Here is a 24,352-nt window from a genome sequence, read left to right as displayed (position 1 = left end):
CAAAAGAAATAAAAGGCTGCTTGTGCAAAATTGTTCTCTGTAGCAGAGGGGTAACTTATATTCACTTAAAATGTAGCCTACCTTTTGTTCATCTAAAATAGCTCTATTTAAAGAGGAAGAGTTTTGTTTAGTTAATTTCAATTTCAAAAACATGTTATGTAATGTCAGAGCTCAAATGCTTTAAAACTATGAGGGGAAACTGGCTCAATTGCATCATGGAATCACTGTGTTTGTATTATCAGTGATTTATGACAAGTGTTAACATAAGCGCATGAAGAATAACGAAAGCGTACGAAAAATCACGAAGGCGCACGAAGATGCACGAAAGCTCACGAAGGCGCACGAAGATGCACGAAAGCTCACGAAGGCGCACGAAGATACACGAAAGCTCACGAAGGCAAACGGAGACGCCCGAAAGCGCACGAAGGCATTTAAGGACACACGATAGCGAACGAAGACGCACGAACTTGCACGGAGGCTTAAAGAAACGCACAAAACATCAACATGTACTGCTCCCAGTTTCAATATTCAAACTCGCTTTATTAGGCTTGAAACGCGGGAGAGAGGACGCAGTGGCGGTTCTAGACCATGTGAGGTCAGGCAGGGGCCAGAGGCTATGTTAGAGGGGCCAATTACTTTCTGCCCAAATGTGCATTGTGGGCATTAAGAGGCAACAGTCGATATTCAATAGAATTCAACATTTTATTTATGCAGTTTTCAGTCTACATTTTCTTGAGTTTGATGTAAACAGATCAACAAAGAATCACCATTTAAGGCATTTGCTCTGCTTAAATGTCAAGTCCTTTTCTTTTTCATATTTAATTTGAGTTACATATACTGTATTCCTAGGGGGGGCCGTAGGGGGGACCAAGCTGGTTGTCACAGGGGTACTGGCCCCCTGCTGACCCCCCCAGAACCGCCACTGAGAGGACGCTGCTTTAGCCGACAATCTGAAGGGCTGTGTTTCAATCCACGCCAAAAATAGTGGCTGCATGAACTCGCTTTATCAGGCTGCACACGAAGCAGAAGATTAATATAGTGTGATTAATAATAGTGTGATTACAGCCTTGGATTGTGCTGCCATTGTCAAGTATAAAAGCCACACCTCACCCATTCTATTTTCTTTGTTGTTGTAGGTAGAGATCTGTTTAAAATATAATGCAGTGTGGTGAGTAATAATAATAAAAAACACTAAAACTAGAATCAGACATTTTGGAAAATGATTTAAGTTTAGACAGTTTAATCTATTATTAACCAGCAGCTAATATTTAACATCAGTGATTCAAAACCAAAGTTTGGATACTTTTTAATATAAGACACACATTTAAACACTTACTTACATTACTTCCCAGGCAGAGATAGTGCATTTTGCTTAAGACTTACTATTTACAAGCTCTACACGCAGAATTAGATGTTTTGTGTATCGCTAGACATTTAGGACTTCACTGTTTCTAATCTGCTACGTACTTCAAAACAACATACACACAAGAAACGTAACATGCCTGCTATTTGACAGCGTTGACATCACAGAATGGTCAAGCAAAACCTAAAATGTCAATAATGCATTTATTGACAAGGAAATATGCCTTAGCAGAAATTTTCTTCTAAAACAGTCTATAATACAATGCTTAATGATATATTGATAAAGGTGGGAATGTTAATAACTGGTCAGAATATTTACAGCCCAGTGGACTGACTGTATGAAGGTAAAAAGCATATACAACCTGACAATAAACAAGCATTTTACAGGCATCTTTTCACAATTTAGTGCATGAAGGCATAAAGGCACATGCATAACCTTCCAGATTTTACATGACCTCCTCATTCCTTTTTCTAAAGGGCATCAAGTTCATGTCTACCAGCTCTAACAACACAGCCCCAAACTGTAAAGGTTATGAACAGCCTTTTTATCACATACCCACACACAGTGCTGGAGCAGGGCATTTCAAATTTCTAGATGTTCTACCCAAATCCTCATTAACTGGACATGGCATCCAGTGTGGATCCTAATGTGCATGCATACTTCAGAGTGCAGACCCTGTCCTAACAGACAAGGGTTTAATCAATCACAGCCCTCAGGATTCCTCCTCATTTTCAGTCTTAACCTGACGTAAGAAAACATCCTGTATGTGCATGTCTTGTGGTATTTCAGGGTTCATATACAAGTCATTTAAAGCAGCAGCATTTGCAGAAGGCTGGCTAACATCCTGGGGATTCATGTTTAAATCTGTGAAGTTGGAGTTGAGATCTTGGCTGTTTAAAAGCTGAAGAAAGTTTTGCGGACCCAGGCACTCTGTAATGTTTGCCAGTATGCTGCTTAATGTATCTTGGTCCAGACTCACGCAGCTGTCCTCCTCTTTGAGATCGTCGTCGTATTGAATGAATTCCGGAAGCTGAGCCTGTGTGGATTGGTTCACTTCTGGGGCTGAAATGTTGCAGTTTAAATTGCCGAAGGAAAATGGATCTAACTGGTGAGACAGACCTGGTGTGCTTCCAATCGCATCTAAAGCAAAAACAGACATATGTTCTTTATTAAAACAACAACTACAATCATAATCACAAAATAATAACACTAAAATAACTACAATTAAGGCACAAACTAAAACTAGAAATACTTTCCACATCTAATTATTAAAAATAAATTTCTTTCTTTCCTTTTTTGTCCTTTATTAGAAATAAATCCATGCATCCTGCTTAGGTTTACAATAAGTCCATTGTCAAATGTTTATTGTCAAATGTGTTACTGTTCCAGTGATAGATGGTAAAAAACAGCATGTATTACCTACAAAGAGCTCTAACAATTAGAGGAACATGAGAAATCCAACATGAGGAAACAAGGCCTGCTAAATTGCTGATGCACCAGAAAGATTACATTAAAAGCTAGAAAATGATTTAATGTTTCACGTTCAGTGTTCGAACAAACGATCCACATCAGCAAAGATGAACTGTGGTCTCATGTAAAAGCTCACTGACAGGGACAGACGGCACTTTAAAGGACAGCCACAGGAACACACCAAATTTAATAAAGTACTTTTAAGCTCAATGGCAGTGAGCATTGGTCTATTGCACTAGCCTACCACTGAGGCATGGGCTCGAATGTTAATAGTGCTATCAGCCATTTTGGTGTCTTTCCAGACATGATTTGTTATGTCTTTTGGTGGGTTGGGGGCCAAAGCCCTGCAATGGATTGGCACCCTGTCCAGGGTTTTTCTGCCTTGCACCCCGAGTTTCTGGTTGAACCAAACCCAAAGCAGTTGATAAATATAATATGAATTTTAACATCCCATCATAAACCGTTCAAGACTTAAGTAACATAATTCCATGTATTTTCACATCAAACACACCACAACTGAAACTAAAATAACTAAAACTAGAACTTAAACTAAAATATTTAAATAAAAAAATTGATCTAAAATAAACAGAAACAAAAGGAAACTACATAAGACTAAACTGAAATTCATGTGGAGGTTTAAAAAAACAGGCTGTGTGTTTACTTAAGGGGTGAAATTCCATACCTGAGCTGATACTGCAGTCAGTGTTGAACTTATCTGCTTTTAATTTCAGTTTGCGTTTAACCTCATAAGGATCTGCATAACAAGCAAAAAACAGAAACTGTTTAGCTGAAGTGTGTTTGTTTTATCACATGATGTGCAATAGCAATCATTATTATGAAAGAATCATCCTACAATTTTACAATCCTACATTTTTTATGTATAGGCAAACACCAGGCTCATTATTAACTACCTAGCAAATCACACTTTTATTATAGTTTTATTGTTTTTGTCAGTGGGGTTTTGGTTTATTTTTGTTTATGTTTATACATTTTATATTTAAACTATTTTTGTGTGTGGGTGGGTGGGTGTAATGGATTATTATGGTAAAAAAAATAAGATACTGTATCAAGCAGACAGCGGATGTTTGTGAGATCCTGTGAAATGTCAGTTAGATAATTTATGGATTCTTGAAAAAAAAAAAAACTAAGAAAAGGAATGATGAAATTCTCCTGTTTTTAATGATATGTGGTTGATGTCTGTGTATTTTATGTAATGAATGCTATACAACGACCTCCAGTATATTACAATTTTAAATTCAAGGTATTATTAAGTGCCTATAAATCAATAATTAATGCGTGGTAATTTTTGAGAGTTAGAAACATGTTAGTCATGCAGTCATTATAAATGTGTAAGTACACAGCCAAATTTTCAAGGTTTTTTACCTGTTCTTTGGTAAAACCAACTGTCAAGGAATTTAGAAGTTCAAAATTGAACTAAAAGGTACTATTTTTGGCTCTCATGGGCACAATTTTGTACACTTTTCTTGTAATGTGACTCTTTCTCTTGATGTCACTTTTATCTCTCTTTAAATCAATAGTCTTTAATACTTTTAAAATCACCTTTAATTTCCTTGTGTATGAATTGTTAAAATGGAAAGACAAAGGTGTGCAAATGATGCCAAACTGCATTCATGTGTTTGGCGTGATACATGCTGTTCAGAACAGTAGTGTGCAGTTTGGAATGCAGCCTTCTACTGACTTTTTAAAGTCTATTATATAAAACAAGTTATTTAATAACTCTGTAAGTTACAAAATAAATATAAATATTTATGTTTGGTCAAAATAAAAATGAGTACTGTAGTAAACTACAGTACTGTATTACAATACATCTCTGATAACAGGAGAAAATCAAAGGGAAAATTATTTTGCAATTAATTAAAAAATATAAAAGTGATGATACAGCAGCGTCCAGTTTCACTTCTAAAAATGAAGTAATGAGGTAAATAAGCTTTCCACACCAAACTGTCTCTCATGAACTCTGGGTCCCTCTACTATAACTAATATACATTGTTACAGTTCCTTATTTTGTAGGTTGAAGTCAGTGAAGGGGGTATTAAAGATTAAAATGGACAATCTGAAACTGAAAGTGTTTTAGTTGCCAGGCTTGGCTTAATCGGGGATTTTTATAGCCTCTGCCCTTATTATATATAAACAACATGCTGTGTTATGACTGACAAAACCACCGTGACCAGTGAAAGAACCATGTTGTTCATGCAAACCATGCAGAATGTGCTGACCTGGATTATCAGGCAGGTAGGTGAATTGAACAGGCTCGCTGTTCATGCGATCAGAAATGCGACGCAGACACACGTTCACTTCAACCTCCTCGCTGATGTCCTGCTCCTGATACGGTGGCGATTTAAAGATGATGGCGATCTGGCGATGCACATCGGTGTGAGCAAACTCAGCCTTCGCCTCCCAGCTGCCCAAACTGAAGATTATCTCAATGTCCTCTGGACACAAACATTTTTGGTTATACAGGTAATGCATTATATTGCAGGTTATGCCATTTTTATTTACTTCCATGCCTTCTGACTCTTTAGGCTTTGGCTGATAAAACTTAATTTTGTTCCAACAGGCCTTTCCTGCTCCAATCAGGTTTTCTTACATTACATGAAATGCCCTAGTATCAAATGGCCTTGTAGATATGGTTGAATATTTATATTTCCACAGTGTTTTCAGGTATGATTGAGATATGACAGCCAGCCTTGCTTTACCGGATCTACTGTGTTTAGCCTGTATAGGCAAACTTCCTTTATATACTGCATGACACTGCATTATTTTAAGGCTAGTTTATTGTAGCTACCACAGTGTCACAATACAAAAGCACAGTTTTGCAGTGTGTTATTTATTACCTCAGTTCCTAACAGAATGTAGGAGTGGCGCTCACCTTTTTGCACTTTGTCACAGAGCATGTAGATCTCCGTTTTGCCATTACAGGGACCTTTCACAATGTTCAGCCTGTTGATTTTCAGCTCTGCGGTCGTTGTAGCTTCTGTTCAGGTATAAACGGAGTTAATTATAGCAACATATTTGGCCTGCTATTGAGTCATTGTTCAAACAATGCATCGATTATAGACTACTCTGCATCTTTACCTATAATTTTTTACATCTGCATTTCACTTTTTAAAGACATGATCACACACTACAATATCTGTATGATCAACTATTCATTCACTGAATTAACAGAACATTTATGTTAATATTTTTTTTGTTGTACCTGCATTGTTTTATTACTGGCACAACAATGTATTACTGACTACATTCCCTAATCTTAATCTTCTTTTGGCTGGAAACGGTGAGGGTGGGAGGAGAAGTAATCGGTCATGTCTGAGAGACTGAGAGACGCTAATAGTCCGGATTTAGCGGCATCTAATTTCCACCTTTTTGGACGCTCAAAAAAGCTTTAAAGGAAAGAAGATTGTGATGTGATGATCGCGCTGCATCAGTGAAAACATTTTGCTGATGCCATTAAAATGGTACGACGCTAAGAGAAATGCATCACAAAGGAAGGTGACTATGTACAAAAGTGATGTCACTTGTTTTCAAAAAGTGGAGAAACTTTTTGAAGAACCCTCGTATATAAAGCCCAGTTAAAGTAGTTAATTTTCTCTTAATAATTAAACAATTTTTTGTATTTTATTAATCTACATCTACTTTTTTTCATTCTGTAATTGCTTAGAAAGTTCTTTGTAAGCCATAAGCTGTTTAGAATTAGGATGTAAAATCAACATTCTTTTTAATTGTTCCGAGTGAATGAAAGTCTACTTAATAGCACCTCCTTTTAAGTGTGTTATTCTGCCCAATGACAATTTAAATAATTAAAATACAGCTTCAGACAAACTAAAGGCCTTTTAGAAACTTATGGGCACCCTAAAGAGTAAATTCTGAATAAAAAGTGACAAAATAAATGTGAATGGAGACTAAATTTATATTTACAGCATTTAGCAAACGCCTTTATCCAAAGTGACTTATGACTAAATACAATTCAACAACTGAGAATAAAGGCAGTGGTAATGCTTGAACTGGCAACCTTCTGATTACAAGTCCAGTACCTTAACCACTGAGCTACCACTTCCTTTAATCAAGTCTTATTTTTCTTATTTACATTCAACTTATTAATATTATTTCATGTATTAAGCCACAGTTCTGGATTTATTCCAATACATCAGGGTCTTACTCTTGTCATAGATGGGGTTGGACACCACAGGGCCAAGATGGATCCTGTCCCCGTCGTCCCTCTCCAGCTCACACTGGAAGCACAGCCTCACCACGTTCATGTCCATGTCCTCAATACTCTTTGAGTGACCAGCTGTTAGAGAGAAAGGACAAACTAAACAAACAGGAAGCTCCTCATAGTATTCTATCACAGCAGGCGGAAAGTTGGTGTGATTTGCATATGAATGAACATGATTAAGAGGTTGATGTGTTGACTTACTGTTGAATGGATCTATATTTTTCTTCTTCCTCCTCATCAAGGAGGCATCTAATTCCTTCCTTCGAACACACTGGACGCCTAAATTTACAAAACTGAAAAACAGCTATTGATTAGATTACTAAACACACAAATGCTATATTTAACTTCTTATTCAAATTCATATAAATAAATTTTTCTACATGAAAGAATTACATCAATATTTTGATATGTGATTCATAGACTAGCCCCTTTGTCGTAAACTGAACCTAAACTGAACCTAAATATATATAAAATATAATAATAAAACTTAACACCATGGTAATGTTGCATGATACCATTGTAGATTATTTGAATATTTACTAGGTAAAAAGATTAGAAACCACAGATCTAAACAGTGTCTACCAAAACAGTAGTGAACCAGACTTCAATATACCTGTGGCGGCGAGTGATGTGGGGGTTGAAGCTGATCAGACATATTCCATCTGTACAGTCTTTTCCAACTAAGCAGTGTGGGTGTGGGCGGTGAGGGATGTCCTTCGTCACAAGAGACACAGTAACTGTCACATTCTGTATTCCCTCGATTGGCCCGTGGAGCTATAAGGGGTGCACAAAAAATTAAAACAGCAGATGAAAATAGAGCTTGAGTTTAAAGTGACTAAATCTCAAGTACAAACACCAAGTTGCACTGGTAGGTTTTGTTTGGAAGGTTTTATTGCAGGTGGTTTAACCTGGCAGTAGTCAATACAGGGCAATGAGGTGATACCCCAGCAGGCCCTCCCTCCCTACACTATGAAGACTCAAACTTCATATTATTCACGCAGACAGATTTATGCTTAAAAAAAGCCAAATAATGACTTAAACCACAATTTCTGCTGCCAGCTTTTAAATTGGGGATTTGTACTGGTATGGGTACCATTTTGTGCTTGGCCACACTATTTTGATAATGCTTCCATATTAAAGTAAGATGATGCCACTATTTAATCTGCTAAAATGATTTAAAATCACCACACCTAAACTATAATCACTAAACTTTACTGAAAAATTAAAAAAAGAAAAACATGCTGAAGTAGCTAATTAAAGTTGTTCTGAAAGCTAAATGCTGAAATGTGTTGGAGTTTCATTGTGTTGAAGTTATAATGTTATAAAGTTTGCATACCATATTTGCTCTGATGTGGTGTTAAAAAGGGAATTACGAATCACAATAACAACACACATTTTCCACTCGAACAGCTAGATTGTCTATATATGGCTGTTGATATTGAAGAATTATGTCATCCACTTAATACTCCAATATCAACAGCCATATATAGACAATCTAGCTGTTAGAATGGAAAATGTGTGTTGTTAATGTGATTGGTAATTCCCTTTTTAATACCACATCAATGACACCTTTTACAGTGGGGCTTTTTTATTGTTGTAAACCTCAGGAACATCGGCATTCACTAAAACCAAAACAGGGGAACCCCCTGTAGATTGGGGTACCCGGTGCATTCCAGAAGAGCTACAGAAACGTCCTCGACCCTGCTTATTGTTTTTCTTACAAGCAAATAAGAAGCTTGTGCAAAATTCAAATGTAGGCTTATTCAAATTATACAACATGACCCATGGTTAAGCAGCATCAACAAGCAAGTGATTTATATCTTTATTTAAGCATCAGTGAAACAGGACAGACTTTACTTTAGGCAAACAGCTAATGCTAATACAGCATTTAACTTTCTACTGTACAAAAACTACTAGGAGGAAAAATCAACACATTGTCTAGTTAAGCTCCCTTTTGAAACCTAGTTAAACTTAAAAAGCAGTGTTATTGATTAAGCATGTGCAAGATATTTTACAAAAGGGGCATTTTAGAAGAGACATTTAAACTGTAATTGTAATGTAAATTGAATCAGCTAAGTGTTATGTGTGTAGGAATCCTAATAAGACACACCAGGCAGTTAAAACTTAAAATTTCCAATGTGAAATATGATGGTGATAGCATTGTTATGAAGATGCATTTCAGTCACAAGGAATGACAGTCTAAACATGATATACAGAAAATTGAATGATACACAGTGATGTTTCCCCATTTCCCAAAAACTTTGTCTGAAGTGTGTCTGTTAGCAAGACAATGCAAAAAGTTATGACTTTAAAAGTCTGGATGTCAGCTAGGCCTTGTGGCAAGGCTTTTTACATAAAATAAAATTAGGAACTGAAAATAGGTACAGTAGATACAGTGTGTTTTTATGAGAAATAAGTGTCTAATTCCAAAGTTAAACAGTTATAAATAAGTCAAATTGCTAAAAATTCCAGGTTGTGACAATCAATGCAAAGAAATAAATGACTAAATACCCTGTCACTCAACTCAATAATTCAGTAGTATTGTCTGAGATAACAATCTCACCTTAAAAACATTTCAAACCAGTTTATCTTCTTTCAATTAAAAGTAATAGGTCACACAGGGCTATGTTTATCCTGAAAGGTTACAAGCTTAATAATGTTTTTTCTTTGTTTGTTTAACTTGCTAAACTACAGTTTGTTAGATTGTTTACCTATGCCTATGCGATCAATATTACACTTGACTGAAGAGAACTACTGATCCATATGGACAAAAACAACTCCCTACTCCAAATGTATTCCCTTTGGTGCTTTGAGAGTAATGCATCGAGCCAAGAAGAAACAATCTGCAGGATCCCATGTTCTATTTTTAGTCACATTTTGGAATTTCAACAATATGTGGTTGATGACATTTTAGTTTGAGCCCATGATGAAGTGATAGCTCAACAGTTAAAGTACAGGACTAGTAACGGGAAAGTCTGCCAAGTTGCCACTGTTCGGCCCTTGAGCAAAGCCCTTAACCCTCAATTGCTTGCAATGTATACAGTCTCAGTTGTAAGTCGCTTTGGATAAAGATGTCTGCTAAATAATGAAAATGATGATATTGTGTTCTCATGGTTTTACAGAAGCAAGTAAGTAAATTTTTCTGATAATGTTAGCATTCTTCAATCTACCAAAACGATTTTAAAATGCTTTGTTAAACACAAACTAAATCCTCTTCCACAACTGCCAAATCACTATATTATAACCGTTTTAGTGGTTTACAAGCACATAATCTTGAACATCTGCATTTATATTATCTATAAATCAGTATAAATCCAGAAGAGCTGTTATAACTTTAACACCAACACATGCACATTTATCACAAATATCAAGTTAGAATTTTGTAGAAGCTGCAAGATTTAAAATCTGGCTGTTTAGACTGGGTAGGTCACCACACATCAAATATATTGGAATTTAGTAAAAGTGGCTCAGATCAGAATGAGAAAATAACAAATACCCATGTGATATTTGCTGTTCAAAGTGCATGTGTCAATAACTATTGTTAAAAGCTCCTATTGTAAAGAAAGTTCTAGCTTCTAAATGCCAGTAAGTAGGCAAATAAGTAACTAATATAAGAGCCAGGTCCTTGAGGTGGTTCACAGCCAAAAACCTCAGATACCTGCTGTGTAGGCCTGACCAAAAATCATCACTGTATTTTATGTATGAATCTAAAAAAAACTATTATAAAAAAATTTAGTCATGATGATGTGTTCCCACACTCACCTCAATGGCAGGAAGCGTCTTGTTGACATCAGTGCTCGAGGCTCCCAAGATACTACCGGCTGATCTTCCTTCGCACTCATAGCGGAACCTCATACCCCGTTCTTTGGGCTGTTCTACTACCTTCAGTGTGGGCTTGTCCAGCAGCTGCTCTAGCTGCTCTGTGTCTGTGTGATGAGTGCGTATACGCGGAACCGGAACTTGAGCTGTACCACGCCGCTGCCCTTTGGAGCCGCGAGAGGAAGGAAATGTGGATGTGTTGCCTGAGGGAAACATCGTATGATGCTGAAGATAGAGAGATAGAAAAAATGCAGGTCAATGCAGGCATTTCAAAAGTTATAAACAAAAGTTTTAAAAGAAGGTACAAATAGAAAATAAAAATAAAATACAGCACATTGGGTAGTATTTGAGATATTTATGCATTAAGATCAGTAATCTCCCTTTGTATGTTTCTATATGAGCAGAGAAAAGGAAAGGAAAAGTTCTTCAGTAGTTCAATAAACTGTTTTGTTACACTCAGTTCATGATCAATTCTAAACTGTGTGATCAATATAACCAAGTTAAGAACTGTTAATTTAATCTAAATAGGAACAAAACAACATTTAATATCAACCATCAAAAAACAACAACAGAACAATATGGATACAGGGGAGGAGTAAAAAGGCTAGACAGTGTTAGAAAAAAACAACAACCCAGCCATTCGAAAATCTCAAATCAACACTGTGGCAACAACAAGTACAAACTCAGTAAGTAAAAAACCAAAAGCAACAGTTTAACATTGACCCACAGTCGAGCAAAGAAGTGAGAAAAGTGTCCTGACATGCCTGAGGAAAGACACAGATGGCCTGCACAAAGAACGGCTAACAAGAGCAGAGGAGCATGGTGAAGAAACAGGAAACTCATGCAGGAGAAATAGCAGCCAATGAGAACGTACAGAGGAGGGGCTGGTACATGCTCACTGTGGTGAGAGAGACATACATAAGGTAGAGATCACCAGCTGAACTGAGGAATCAGATTTCAACCCTGAACTCAGCTTTGCTAAAGCCTCTTATGAGAAAATGTGACAGTTACATCATATTGTATCCAACTGACCAGCCAGCGCATTTTAAACTGTGGCATTTTAAGCTTCTGTCTTGTTTGCCAAGGAAGAACTACATTCTCTGACATTCTGTTTTTCAACTAACCACCTGATCTTGGTGGGTCCAACCCATAATGTATCCATTTTTTTTTAATTGGAGCAGAAATGAACATGAGGCTGACTAAAAATTCCTTTAACTTAGTAATAACAAAAGTTGCCAAGAGCTCAACAGACAGTTAGCAACACTAAACTCACAGTAACAAGAGCAAAACACCAACTGAAGAAATAACCCCAGTACCATACCAGAAATCTGAATCTGTGAGAATCTCTTGGAATCTATGCTGAGGTGCACTGAAGCTATTGTGGTGACTGATAGTGGCCCAACATCTTACTAACATGCAGCAATCTATTATGTTAGCCCATTATCACTGAGAACCGTGTTTGAATCTCAGTAATGTTAGTGGCTGGTCAGACATCTACACAGACATGATTGGCTATGTCTGAGAAAGTGGGTGGCTAAAGCCCTTTGTTTCCACAAACAAGTGAAAAGACTATAATATTTTGATCGGATGCACATGGTGCATTAAGCCCATCTGCGTCTCACTGTCTCCACAGAATGAAACCATATGTCATACATGCACTTAACTGTCATGAAGACCATTTTTTCTAAATGTCTTTAAAATTTAAGCCAGAATAGTGCAAGATGCAGTAACAGTCAAGTAGCCATTGTCTAACATCAAAAGCTCTTACATCAACAGCTCTCTAGTTAATCTCTTTTTATCGCCAATATAAAAACACAATCATTTATACTAGGGCTGTCAAACGATTAAATTTTTTAATCGCGATTAATCTCAGAATTTCATATAGTTAATCGCGATTAATCGCATTAAAAAAAAATCTGTGTAAATGTTATAGAAAACAAGATTTTTAAGTGAAATGTTACAATTAAAATGGTGAACACATTTTATGCTAAATGTACTGATGTTAAAAACTGCTGGGACAAGAGAAAACTGTAAGGGAGTTTTATTCACTCACATACTAGGCAGTAAATGTCAGATTGTAGGTTAGAATTTCTCCATCAGCAAACATTGTAGATCAGCGGTGCTTTAGGTGGGATAAGGCGTAGTTATTGTAACAGACTTGTCTGTGGTTGTATCGTGACGATGGTTTGATGGACGTTTCTACACGAAGTGAGTGTGTTTTGACCCTTTGGGGCTTCCATAGTTCATGAACTAACGTGCTCGACTCAGCTTTCCGGTATTCGGTACAGAAGAAGAAGTTAATTAAGTGTAATAAAGTGTTCTGCTCCCGACAACTTGTGAATATAGCGTGTATTTATTTATTTATTATGCAAGTGCATCACTACCACGATCGGTTACATTATGTTAACAAACCGCAAATGAAAAACGGTGGCAAGTCCGACATTAAAACGTTTGTTCTACCAGTCAAGTGTCAACATGAACTAGAATTTGCGTTAATGGCACTAATTTTTTTAATCGCGTTAAATTGAGGTCGCGTTAATGCGTTATTATCGCGTTAACTTCGACAGCCCTAATTTATACACAAATGCACTATGGCCTATAACAACCTATAGCCTCACCTAGTTAACTTAATTTATCTGAAAACAAAGAAAGCTCGATTTCATTTTTGTGTACGTGAACTGTGTTGTTGCTGCTGCTGACCTGGGAGTCTGTGCATCTGGAGACAAGTTTGGGAGTACGTCCACTGAGTGGTGTTATGGTAAGAAGCTCATCAAGCTCCATGGGTGGAGGAGGAGGAGGACCAGGAAGTCTTCTATTTACAGGTTCATTCTCTCTAAGAAATTCTTCTATAACATCTGCAAATCAACAAAAATGTAAAAACAGAAATAAATAAGTAAATAATGTTAGACTTGGGTAAACAGACTGACAGAGTCAAGGGGGATAGAGTGTCTAAAAAGTATCCATCTATCAGCTTTTACATAAATATGTGTAGTTGTTGCCTAGAGGTTAAGGTACTGGACTAGCAATCAAAAGGTTGCAGGTTCAAGCCCCACCACTGCCAGGTTGCCACTGTTGGGTCCTTAAGCAAGGCCCTTAACCCTCAATTGCTTAGACAATATTCTGCAGGTTATAATGAGAGGTAGGTTATAATGAGAGGCAGGTAATAATGAGAGGCAGGTAATAATGAGAGGCAGGTTATAATGAGAGGCAGGTTATAATGAGAGGCAGGTAATAATGAGAGGCAGGTTATAATGAGAGACAGGTTATAATGAGAGTCAGGTAATAATGAGAGGTAGGTTATAATGACAGGCAGGTTATAATGAGAGGCAGGTAATAATGAGAGGCAGGTTATAATGAGAGGCAGGTAATAATGAGAGACAGGTTATAATGAGAGGCAGGTTATAATGAGAGTCAGGTAATAATGAGAGGTAGGTTATAATGAGAGTCAGGTAATAATGAGAGGCAGGTTATAATGAGAGGCAGGTTATAATGAGAGGTAGGTTATAATGAGAGGCAGGTTATAATGAGAGGCAGGTAATAATGAGAGGTAGGTTATAATGAGAGGTAGGTTATAATGAGAGGCAGGTAATATGAGAGGTAGATTATAATGAGAGGCAGGTTATAATGAGAGTCAGGTAATAATGAGAGTCAGGTAATAATGAGAGGTAGGTTATAATGAGAGGCAGGTTATAATGAGAGGCAGGTAATAATGAGAGGCAGGTTATAATGAGAGTCAGGTAATATGAGAGGTAGGTTATAATGAGAGGCAGGTAATAATGAGAGGCAAGTAATAATGAGAGTCAGGTTATAATGAGAGGTAGATTATAATGAGAGGCAGGTTATAATGAGAGGCAGGTTATAATGAGAGGCAGGTAATATGAGAGGCAGGTTATAATGAGAGTCAGGTAATATAAGAGGTAGGTTATAATGAGAGGCAGGTTATAATGAGAGGCAGGTAATAATGAGAGTCAGGTTATAATGAGAGGTAGATTATAATGAGAGGCAGGTTACAATTAGAGGCAGGTTATAATGAGAGGCAGGTCATAATGAGAGGCAGGTTATAATGAGAGGTAGGTTATAATGAGAGGCAGGTTATAATGAGAGGCAGGTAATATGAGAGGTAGATTATAATGAGAGGCAGGTTATAATGAGAGTCAGGTAATAATGAGAGTTAGGTAATAATGAGAGGTAGGTTATAATGAGAGACAGGTTATAATGAGAGGCAGGTTATAATGAGAGTCAGGTAATAATGAGAGGTAGGTTATAATGAGAGGCAGGTTATAATGAGAGGCAGGTTATAATGAGAGACAGGTTATAATGAGAAGCAGGTTATAATGAGAGTCAGGTAATAATGAGAGGTAGGTTATAATGAGAGGCAGGTTATAATGAGAGGCAGGTCATAATGAGAGGCAGGTTATAATGAGAGTCAGGTAATATGAGAGGTAGGTTATAATGAGAGGCAGGTTATAATGAGAGTCAGGTAATAATGAGAGGCAGGTTATAATGAGAGGCAGGTTATAATGAGAGGTAGGTTATAATGAGAGTCAGGTAATAATGAGAGTCAGGTTATAATTAGAGGCAGGTTATAATGAGAGGCAGGTTATAATGAGAGGTAGGTTATAATGAGAGTCAGGTAATAATGAAAGGCAGGTTATAATGAGAGGCAGGTCATAATTAGAGGCAGGTTATAATGAGAGGCAGGTAATAATGAGAGGCAGGTTATAATGAGAGGCAGGTTATAATGAGAGGCAGGTAATAATGAGAGGCAGGTTATAATGAGAGGCAGGTTATAATGAGAGGCAGGTTATAATGAGAGGCAGGTTATAATTAGAGGCAGGTTATAATGAGAGGCAGGTCATAATGAGAGGTAGGTTATAATGAGAGGCAGGTTATAATGAGAGGCAGGTCATAATGAGAGGCAGGTTATAATGAGAGTCAGGTAATATGAGAGGTAGGTTATAATGAGAGGCAGGTTATAATGAGAGTCAGGTAATAATGAGAGGCAGGTTATAATGAGAGGCAGGTTATAATGAGAGTCAGGTAATAATGAGAGTCAGGTTATAATTAGAGGCAGGTTATAATGAGAGGCAGGTTATAATGAGAGGTAGGTTATAATGAGAGTCAGGTAATAATGAAAGGCAGGTTATAATGAGAGGCAGGTCATAATTAGAGGCAGGTTATAATGAGAGGCAGGTAATAATGAGAGGCAGGTTATAATGAGAGGCAGGTTATAATGAGAGGCAGGTAATAATGAGAGGCAGGTTATAATGAGAGGCAGGTTATAATTAGAGGCAGGTTATAATGAGAGGCAGGTTATAATTAGAGGCAGGTTATAATGAGAGGCAGGTAATAATGGACTCACCAAGGTCGAGAGCTGTGAAGGAGAAAAACAAACAAGCGTTACATCTAACACACCCGCAACAAAGTGAAACTGAAAGTGCCTCAATACGCAGTGCTGCACAACCATGTACACTAAAAAATTACAATCGATTACAATTACAAGCTTAAAGCTTTAAAAATGATATTTGCAAACATATAATTCCAGACAAAGTGTTTTACAGAGCGTTTAACATGTATCACACAGTCATGTGTGTAGCCTACATAAACAAGTCATCAGATTACATCAGCCGACACTGACCGTCAGTTTTGTTAATTTAAGGTTTAAACAGTTCGTTTTTATGTTGTTTTCTGGTTTAATTGCCTCTGCTCGAAGACTTTAGATGAATTTGGATGATGTGAACTCGATGAGTCGCGCGATCTGTGGGTTATTGGCCTAGTCCGTTTAACTTCATACAACAAGCCTGATAAAACAATGAACAGAGTTCACACTCACCTCCTGTACCGAAGCTGCCGTTGTGAGTAGATCCGTTCATTATTTTCATGGCAGGTTAAATTAAATAAGAGAAAATGTTTCTCACTCGCAGATGTTTGAGCTCCGTCCCGGGTCCTCGCTACACTCGCATTAGCGCTGGTTCCTCCGCGTTATTATTCAGCGATCGCGGGTGTTGACGGTGAGATTTACGCCACAACAGTGAAGCTTCTGCTTCTGCTTCTGCTTCTGCCTGATCTGTCAGCAGACGCGACACAAAAACATCTCACGTTTTCTAACGACACTCTTTCACTTTAGAGTCACCTAACTGCGGCTGGGTGGAAATCCCCTTACGTCATCGTTGGGAAAGCCCCTTAAACTGTTGCCAGGGCAACTAACTAAAACCAGGTAAAAGAAAAGCAGCAAACTACATGACTAAATTTGGTCTGCTGGGGGCCAAGCCAATAAGAGACACGTTTTTGTGACAGTTTACTATTTTGTAATTAGACTAAATTTTGAAAATCCACTTAAAATGTTTATGGAATTGCAACAATGCTAGTATGAATACTGCTTAGCATTAGTTGCTGGTCAGGGTCTAATATATATATTCATACATCACATTTGCAGCATCAAACTGTTGCTTTTATCAAAAGAGACTTACAAATATTAGTAATATACAATTTAAGCATCTAAGGATTAAGGGCCTTGATCAGGGGCCCAACTGTTAGCATCAGTTGCTGGTTAGGGTCAAGTATAGATTCATACATCACATCATTTACATTTGCAGCATCTAACTGTCACTTTATCCAATCCAAATAGGCTAACAATTATCATTGATATACAGTTTAAGCAATTGAGGATTAAGGGCCTTGATCAGGGGCCCAACTGTTAGCATCAGTTGCTGGTTAGGGTCAAGTATAGATTCATACATCCCATCATTTACATTTGCAGCATCTAACTGTCACTTTTATCCAAAGAGGCTAACAATTATCATTGATATACAGTTTAAGCAATTGAGGATTAAGGGCCTTGATCAGGGGCCCAACAGTTAGCATCAGTTGCTGGTTAGGGTCAAGTATAGATTCATACATCACATCATTTACATTTGCAGCATCTAACTGTCACTTCATCCAAAGAGGCTAACAACTATCACTGATATACAGTTTAAGCAATTGAGGATTAAGGGTCTTGATCAGGAGCCCAACTGTGGAAACTTGGCATTCGTGGGGCTTGAACCAGCAACCTTCTGATTACTAGTCCAGTACCTTAGCCACTAAGTTACCTTATTAAATCGTACAAACCTGAATCAAGGCAGAAAGTCTCCTATAACCTACTCAGCCACTCTTTACAACGAGAAGGAAAGCATCTCAGAACAATCACCACATGTCAAACCTTGAGGCAAATGGGCAACATCAGCCTATCTGAGTACTGGTGCTAACAATGTGCCACTATTTATGGACAGAATTTACCATCTTATAATAGTAACTTAAAGTATGATAATGAACCATGTTAAAATAACAATGAGTTCATTGTACTTTAATGGCTTCCCTAGTCACCAGATCTAAATTTACTGGAGAACTTTTGGGATTTGGTAGCAATTACATTATGCAGTTGTCTCATTTCACCCTGTACCACCACATTTGTCAACCCTGGACAACTTTGCACTTGCAGTAAGCAGTTGTCACCAGCCAGTGGACACATTAAGTACTACAGGCTGCCTTACTTAATTACTCACTCAATTATTCACTTAGTTTATTGTTAATTGCTCAGATTCAAATTTGCCATTGGCGCCATTTCAGACTGACCCCTTTGCTGTATGTTTTACATTCATGGTTAATACTGTCTAAAAAAAAGCAGGCCAACAAAATTACAATGCTGTTAACATAAAAATAGTATATCTATTAAAACTTGTCAAACATGCTTGTGGTAACCTTATTATGTAAACATTAAAGTTTTCCACAGATTAAATGTTGGTTTTGAGTCAAAATGACATTTCTGCTTCCTTAAGTGGCATACCAGTAACAACGTTGTCCTGATCAGAAATGCAGCCTGGACAGGGTGCTCATAGCAGGGCAGTACAAACATATCAATCCATTAACTCCCTTACAGAAGCAGTTTAAAGATGTATACGGTAAAAGTGAATGTTTACATGTTTACTCTCTGGACAAAAACATTGTAATAATTTGTTTGACATGGTGGTCAAACATTTGGGGTTGATAAATGAAAGGCTACAATTTGCCCACCTTGCCAAGTGCCGTGCCACACTAGTAGAAATATACTGTTGGTCAACCCAGTGTTTTTAGAAGAATGCCTTTGTCATTTATACATATACAGATGTACAGTACAACGAAATTCTCTCTTCGCATATCCCAGCTTGTTTTGGAAGCTGGGGTCAGAGCGAAGGGTCAGCTTTTGTACGGCGCCCTTGGAGCAGAGAGGGTTCAGGGCCTTGCTAAAAGGTCCAACAGTGGCTGCATGGTAGAGCTGGGGTTCGACATTTTGCTGTCACAGTATAAGATGACACAACAGATTACATAACACTTTATTCCATACAGTATCTATAAATTATAAAGTGTTCAAAATGCTGTATATTCATTTTTTACCTTTTACTGTTCTCAAATTATTTAAATAAAACTTTTTTCCCCAGTGTTTCCCAGGAAAATGAATTATTTGACTTATTTGTCCACGTCAGAACTGTTATTATAGAGACCTAATACATTCTGCCAGACAATCAGAAATTAGAATATTTTTAAATACAGAACGTGTGCTGCAGAATTTTGCATCAATAGGCTCACAACACCACTTTTATTTTGAAACTGTGGGGTCCAGCCTTAACTTGAGCCTGCAGCCAATAAATGACCTTCGTGCAACTGGGAGCTTCATGGCTTTATTTTAACTCGAGGTTTTATTTAACCGGGTGGTTCTTCCAGCAGAAGGTTATATCTGCAACTAGAAAATACTGGATTTCCATAGGAATTATTTAGCAACTGTGTTTGCCAGTCACCGGTGGAATAATAACTAGGTGGGATTCCGCACCAATCTGGCAACACTTTGAGCGAGGCAAATACAAAATGCTGTAACAGGTGTGTGTGTGTGTGTGTGAGCAGCGTGTAATCTCTTGATCAGCAGCATGCCGTCTCCAATCCCCGTAACCCGCCTGCTGCCCACAGACTTCGGCCTGCTGGTGGGGGTGTGCAGCAGCCCTTTAACCAAACACACGGGCGCACTTACACTCCGCGTCCCGAACCGCACTGTTCCAACCAAACTCGCCAGCAGACTCTGGTCCTCTGTGATCTACTGGCGGGAGCTGCGCGATCTGGAACCCATCGGATCGGGTGGATTCGGCCTGGTGTTTAAGGGCTCCTACCTGGGCGAGACGGTCGCTGTGAAGCGGGTGAAGTGCGCAAAGAACAAACTGGCGTCGCGTCAGAGCTTTTGGGCCGAACTGAACGCGGCGCACCTGCGGCACCCAAACCTGGTGCGGGTGATCGCCGCCAGCACCCAAGCCAACGGCGATGATGTGATGGGGGAGAGCGGGGACAGCGTGATTGGCACGATCGTGATGGAGTTTGCTGGGGAGATGAACCTCCAGCAGGTGATCTACAGCCCCGCGGAGCCTCTGCGCCCTGAATCGTACGCCACCGATATAGTGCGCGCCCTCCAACACCTGCACTCCCAAGGCATCGTGCACTTGGACCTCAAACCTGCCAATGTGATCCTCACCCGGAACGGGGTGTGCAAACTGGCTGATTTCGGCTGCTCGGTGAAAGTGGAAACCCAGCACGCATCGGTTTGCAGGAGTGAGATCGGTGGTACGTACACGCACCGCGCACCAGAACTTCTTAAAGGACATGAGGTCACACCTAGTGTAGATGTCTACTCTTTTGGAATCACGCTTTGGCAGATGTTCACGCGTGAACCACCCTATGAAGGAGATAGGCAGCACATAATCTATGCCGTGGTGGCTTACGAACTGAGGCCTGACCTCAACAAGGACGTGTTTAGTCCCACTGGACCTGGCTGTGTGTTTAAGGAACTCATCGGTAGGTGCTGGAGTGCAGAACCGAGTAACCGACCCACTGCAGAGCAGCTTCTAACTGAACTCTGTGAGCTCTCACTTTGAATCATTGGATTGATTACTACCTTCTGTAATAGTGAGGATACCCCATTCCACCACCCATCAGTATTAGACCTGATAATAGCCTGAAATGCTGGTTTGATTGGTGTTAGGAAATAAACAGAGCTCTAATATTGAAGTCATATTAAAATGGGACATCTCTACTAAGTAAATAAGTCATAAAAGAAGCCAGCTTGGATGCCATTTCATTAGCAATGCATAATCTCATTAGTCCACACAACTGTTTTATGTAAAAGAAAATTGTATTTTAAATGGCTTATAATTTTACAGAATTCATTAGAATTTCCATAGATATAAACATAACCAAAACTACACTGTAAAATTATTCTTTCAATTGCTACTGTCACCTCAAAACATAAAGGCATAAAAAACATAAATCAGTTGTTGTAAAATTTCACATGAATTACTGATTGAATGCCAGGTTTAATGGTCAATTACACTTAACACAACTATCCAAATATACCAGTGAAAATACCTTTTATTTTTTTTATGAAGAATAAATAATAAAAAAATATACATAACAATAAATAATATAACAGAATAAAGCAGTTTTTTTTAAAGAAAAATCATTGTTTTTGAATCTGTAATTAAAAAGTGTGCGATGTAGATTATGTAACTTTGGAAATGGTGTAATTGTGATAATCATTCTATAAGATGTCGGGGTTATTTTGCTCATTTTGAAATGTACTAAACAGGAGGAAACTTTTCATACTCTAAGGAGAGAACTAAAATTACATATGCATTCCCAAAACTAACCCAGTATTTTAAACATGAATTTAATAACCTGAATAAAGCTAAACTAATGACTTTTTTAAAAATGTAATGTTAATATGTCAGATACAGATCAACCAAATCTTGTATTTGTTTTTTTATTTAGTTAAACACAAATCAAATGGGATGGCACCAAACACCTTTTAGGTTTTGTCTGCCCTCTTTTCTTTTCTTTTTTACAGTGGTTATGGGTCTCTCCTGGTGGCTGCAGAGTTTTAAGCAGCTACTTTTTTGCTTATGAATTGGAGTCGGTACATTTCAGAACGTAACCTGTTTAACACCTGATTTACCTGTGAGAACGGAACCATTTCTGGCGATCTCTTTGTAATAGATCTCATTCATATACTACTGCTTTTCTTTATTCTAATCTCTATCCACTAGATCTGTACCCTATATGTGACTACCAAGGACGGGAATGTCATTGGATTTGGCCGCCCCATATCATCTGCCCAAACAACAAACAAAACAAAGTTGTCTTAGTTCTTGCCCATGGTAATCAATCATGTGCCACAGATGCTGTAGATAAGAGTCTCTACTTTAAGTAAAGGACCATGGTTTTGGTCGTTTCTTAAGGTACAGCAAAACGTGTTCTGTTTTAGTGTGATCTTATTGTGTTTTCTGTGATGTCCCTTTGTTATCGGTGTTGTAAATAACTAATATCTGTATAAAATGACATGTACATTTAAATATAATTCTGAACTATGTTTTACATTTACAACATAATTTGATTAAAACTTTGTCTTAACAGTGTCTTTATTGTGATTTATTACTGGGTAAACCCATTGCTACATCACAGATTTAAAAAGCCATTTGTGTTAGGCCCTTCTGTATGCTTTTTATAATTTTAGGTCAAAATATGTCAGTCAGTCTAGATTGTTCCTTTCTTTTTTTATCCGTCAAGTACTAATGCCCATTTGGGATCCCTGAGACCCCAGAGCCACTTTAGCAAAATATACTTGGCCTTTTTTTTTTTAATGAACTTCATATTTGTTCCAAACACCACCTAACTTACCGTATATACTTCTGTTTGGGGTCTTGGGCACCCCAGAATACAAGATTAAGTGCAATAGATTTTTACACATTTTCATGTTTTTAGTTTCTGTCTGGTGTTGAAGGTACAAAAAAATGATCTTGGAACGCACACACTCACACAACCACAACCCTCTACAAAAATCTTCCACCACTTTCTCCCTGGTGGAGTGGTCTGAGTCCTTTCTGTGTGGAGTTACCATGTTTGCCGTGCGTCTGCATGGGTTTTGTCTGGGAGCTCCGGTTTTGTCCCAAATCCAAAGACATGTAAGCTAAATTAGGTGGTTATACTATATTTATTTATAATTGGGGATACAAAATTGCTCGTGATGGTGTTTGACATTGACCTTGAACTGATGTAAATATCTGTGCTGTCATGAATATAACCAAACACCGGGGTCTCTGCTTGGCCCCCAAAGAACAAGGCTTTAAAGTCAATGTCATCAGAACACAAGGATTAAGAGATTTTGAAAGTAGTGCAGTGTAGGTATTTGTACATAGATTGATTGTTGGTCTATTTAGAAGTTTTACAGTGGTATGGTGTATATCAAGAGCAGATCTGCTTACATTACGGTACAATAGTACTACAGTAGATGCTCCACTATCCAGCTCATTGTTACATATATATAAAGTTTTATTAGTAAGTGAACGAATCTCGGAAAACCTAACAAAGTTCAGCTGATCTCTTGAGTTGAAACAAATTAGACATATAAATATATTAATAATCACTTTGTCTTATTATTCCTTATAATTTCTATAAAACTGCAGCAGTAATGAGACCCGCCCATATCTAAACAACAGGCCAATCGTTGTTCATGTGGCTGCTCAGCCTAACCAGCAGGCAGAGCTGAGATTCGATACGATGTATTCGAGATCCCAACTCTGGTTCCAGCATGTGTTACCGCTGCGCCACCTGAGTGGCCCACTGGGTTATTTTTTAATAGCTGGTGGCAGATAATGCACAGAAGAACACGCTACACTCAAGTATTCTCAAGTACCACATTCTACCAGCCCTGGCTAGACAGCAAATGTCTGGTCTATAGACTTCCCTCTTTTAGACCTAGCCCATCTGTAGAGCACCAGAACAGGCCAGTGGCACCACTGTAACTTGAAGCTGGGCTGGATTAATAGACATTAGCATCTGAGCACTCCTTTCCCTAATTAATTCTTGCTGTGATTTACTCTACTGTGATTTTTTTTTTACTGTGAACGTATGTCAATTACAATATAACTGTTTGATCAATGTTTTTGCTTTGCATATGAATCAATAAAAAAAAATTGAGAATGTCTTTTGTCATATGTTTTGCTGATTTGTAACTAGATGGTGCAGCTGTTAGTGCAGGAACTCAGCACCAAAGTCCTGGTTTTAAATCTTTCAGCTTGTTTATCATGCCCATGTGAGTTTCCGTTGGTTACTCGCCTAACAAAAATATGAACTGTGTGCTGTAAACTAACCCCAGGTGGAAATAAATTAGTAAAATGATGAGTTCTTGACACCCTGTGTTATAGTGCTAGAAGTATATGACTGCTTTGCACCCAGTACTTCCAGGAGGACCCACACTGACCCTGAATGCTGGGTCTGGATTGGCATTACTCCAGAAAACACTGGGAACTAAAGCAAACGTATCAGGGGGGTTTCTTACCTGATTACTCATCCATTCAACCACATTTTCTTCTTGGCAAATTACCTTCAGCTGCAAATATCATCATGATCTC

At 38.1% G+C, this 24,352-nt stretch overlaps 2 protein-coding genes across 2 annotated transcripts; one reads left to right on the top strand and one right to left on the bottom strand.

Moving 5' to 3' along the window:
• Nucleotides 1-716: 716 nt before the first annotated feature.
• Nucleotides 717-17,004, bottom strand: relb (v-rel avian reticuloendotheliosis viral oncogene homolog B). The gene is made up of 10 exons (XM_063016459.1): nt 16,723-17,004; nt 13,590-13,744; nt 10,833-11,114; nt 7,684-7,844; nt 7,272-7,363; nt 7,014-7,145; nt 5,724-5,828; nt 5,071-5,286; nt 3,516-3,587; nt 717-2,503 (listed from the first exon to the last, which is right to left on the bottom strand). The coding sequence occupies exons 1-10, from the start codon at nt 16,769-16,771 to the stop codon at nt 2,076-2,078; spliced, it is 1,692 nt and encodes a 563-aa protein (XP_062872529.1). The 5' UTR covers nt 16,772-17,004; the 3' UTR covers nt 717-2,075.
• A 2,824-nt stretch (nt 17,005-19,828) lies between these two features.
• Nucleotides 19,829-21,047, top strand: mos (v-mos Moloney murine sarcoma viral oncogene homolog). Its single transcript, XM_063017132.1, has one exon. The coding sequence runs from the start codon at nt 19,829-19,831 to the stop codon at nt 20,819-20,821; it is 993 nt and encodes a 330-aa protein (XP_062873202.1). The 3' UTR covers nt 20,822-21,047.
• Nucleotides 21,048-24,352: the final 3,305 nt, after the last annotated feature.

Source organism: Trichomycterus rosablanca, chromosome 20 (genome assembly GCF_030014385.1).
Source record: "Trichomycterus rosablanca isolate fTriRos1 chromosome 20, fTriRos1.hap1, whole genome shotgun sequence".
Taxonomy (NCBI): Eukaryota; Metazoa; Chordata; class Actinopteri; order Siluriformes; family Trichomycteridae; genus Trichomycterus; species Trichomycterus rosablanca.
The sequence above is the reverse complement of the archived record's forward strand: the minus strand, read 5'-3'. Positions and strand labels throughout refer to the sequence as shown.

What these genes read in the sequence shown, in the direction of transcription:
- relb (XM_063016459.1), bottom strand. Translation starts at nt 16,771, where the DNA reads ATGAAAATAATGAACGGATCTACTCACAACGGCAGCTTCGGTACAGGA. An exon ending in AGACGCTTCCTGCCATTGAG is followed by an intron (nt 7,845 to 10,832) that starts GTGAGTGTGGGA and finishes CACCCCTTATAG; the next exon opens with CTCCACGGGCCAATCGAGGG. An exon ending in AAATATAGATCCATTCAACA is followed by an intron (nt 7,146 to 7,271) that starts GTAAGTCAACAC and finishes TCTCTCTAACAG; the next exon opens with CTGGTCACTCAAAGAGTATT.
- mos (XM_063017132.1), top strand. Translation starts at nt 19,829, where the DNA reads ATGCCGTCTCCAATCCCCGTAACCCGCCTGCTGCCCACAGACTTCGGC.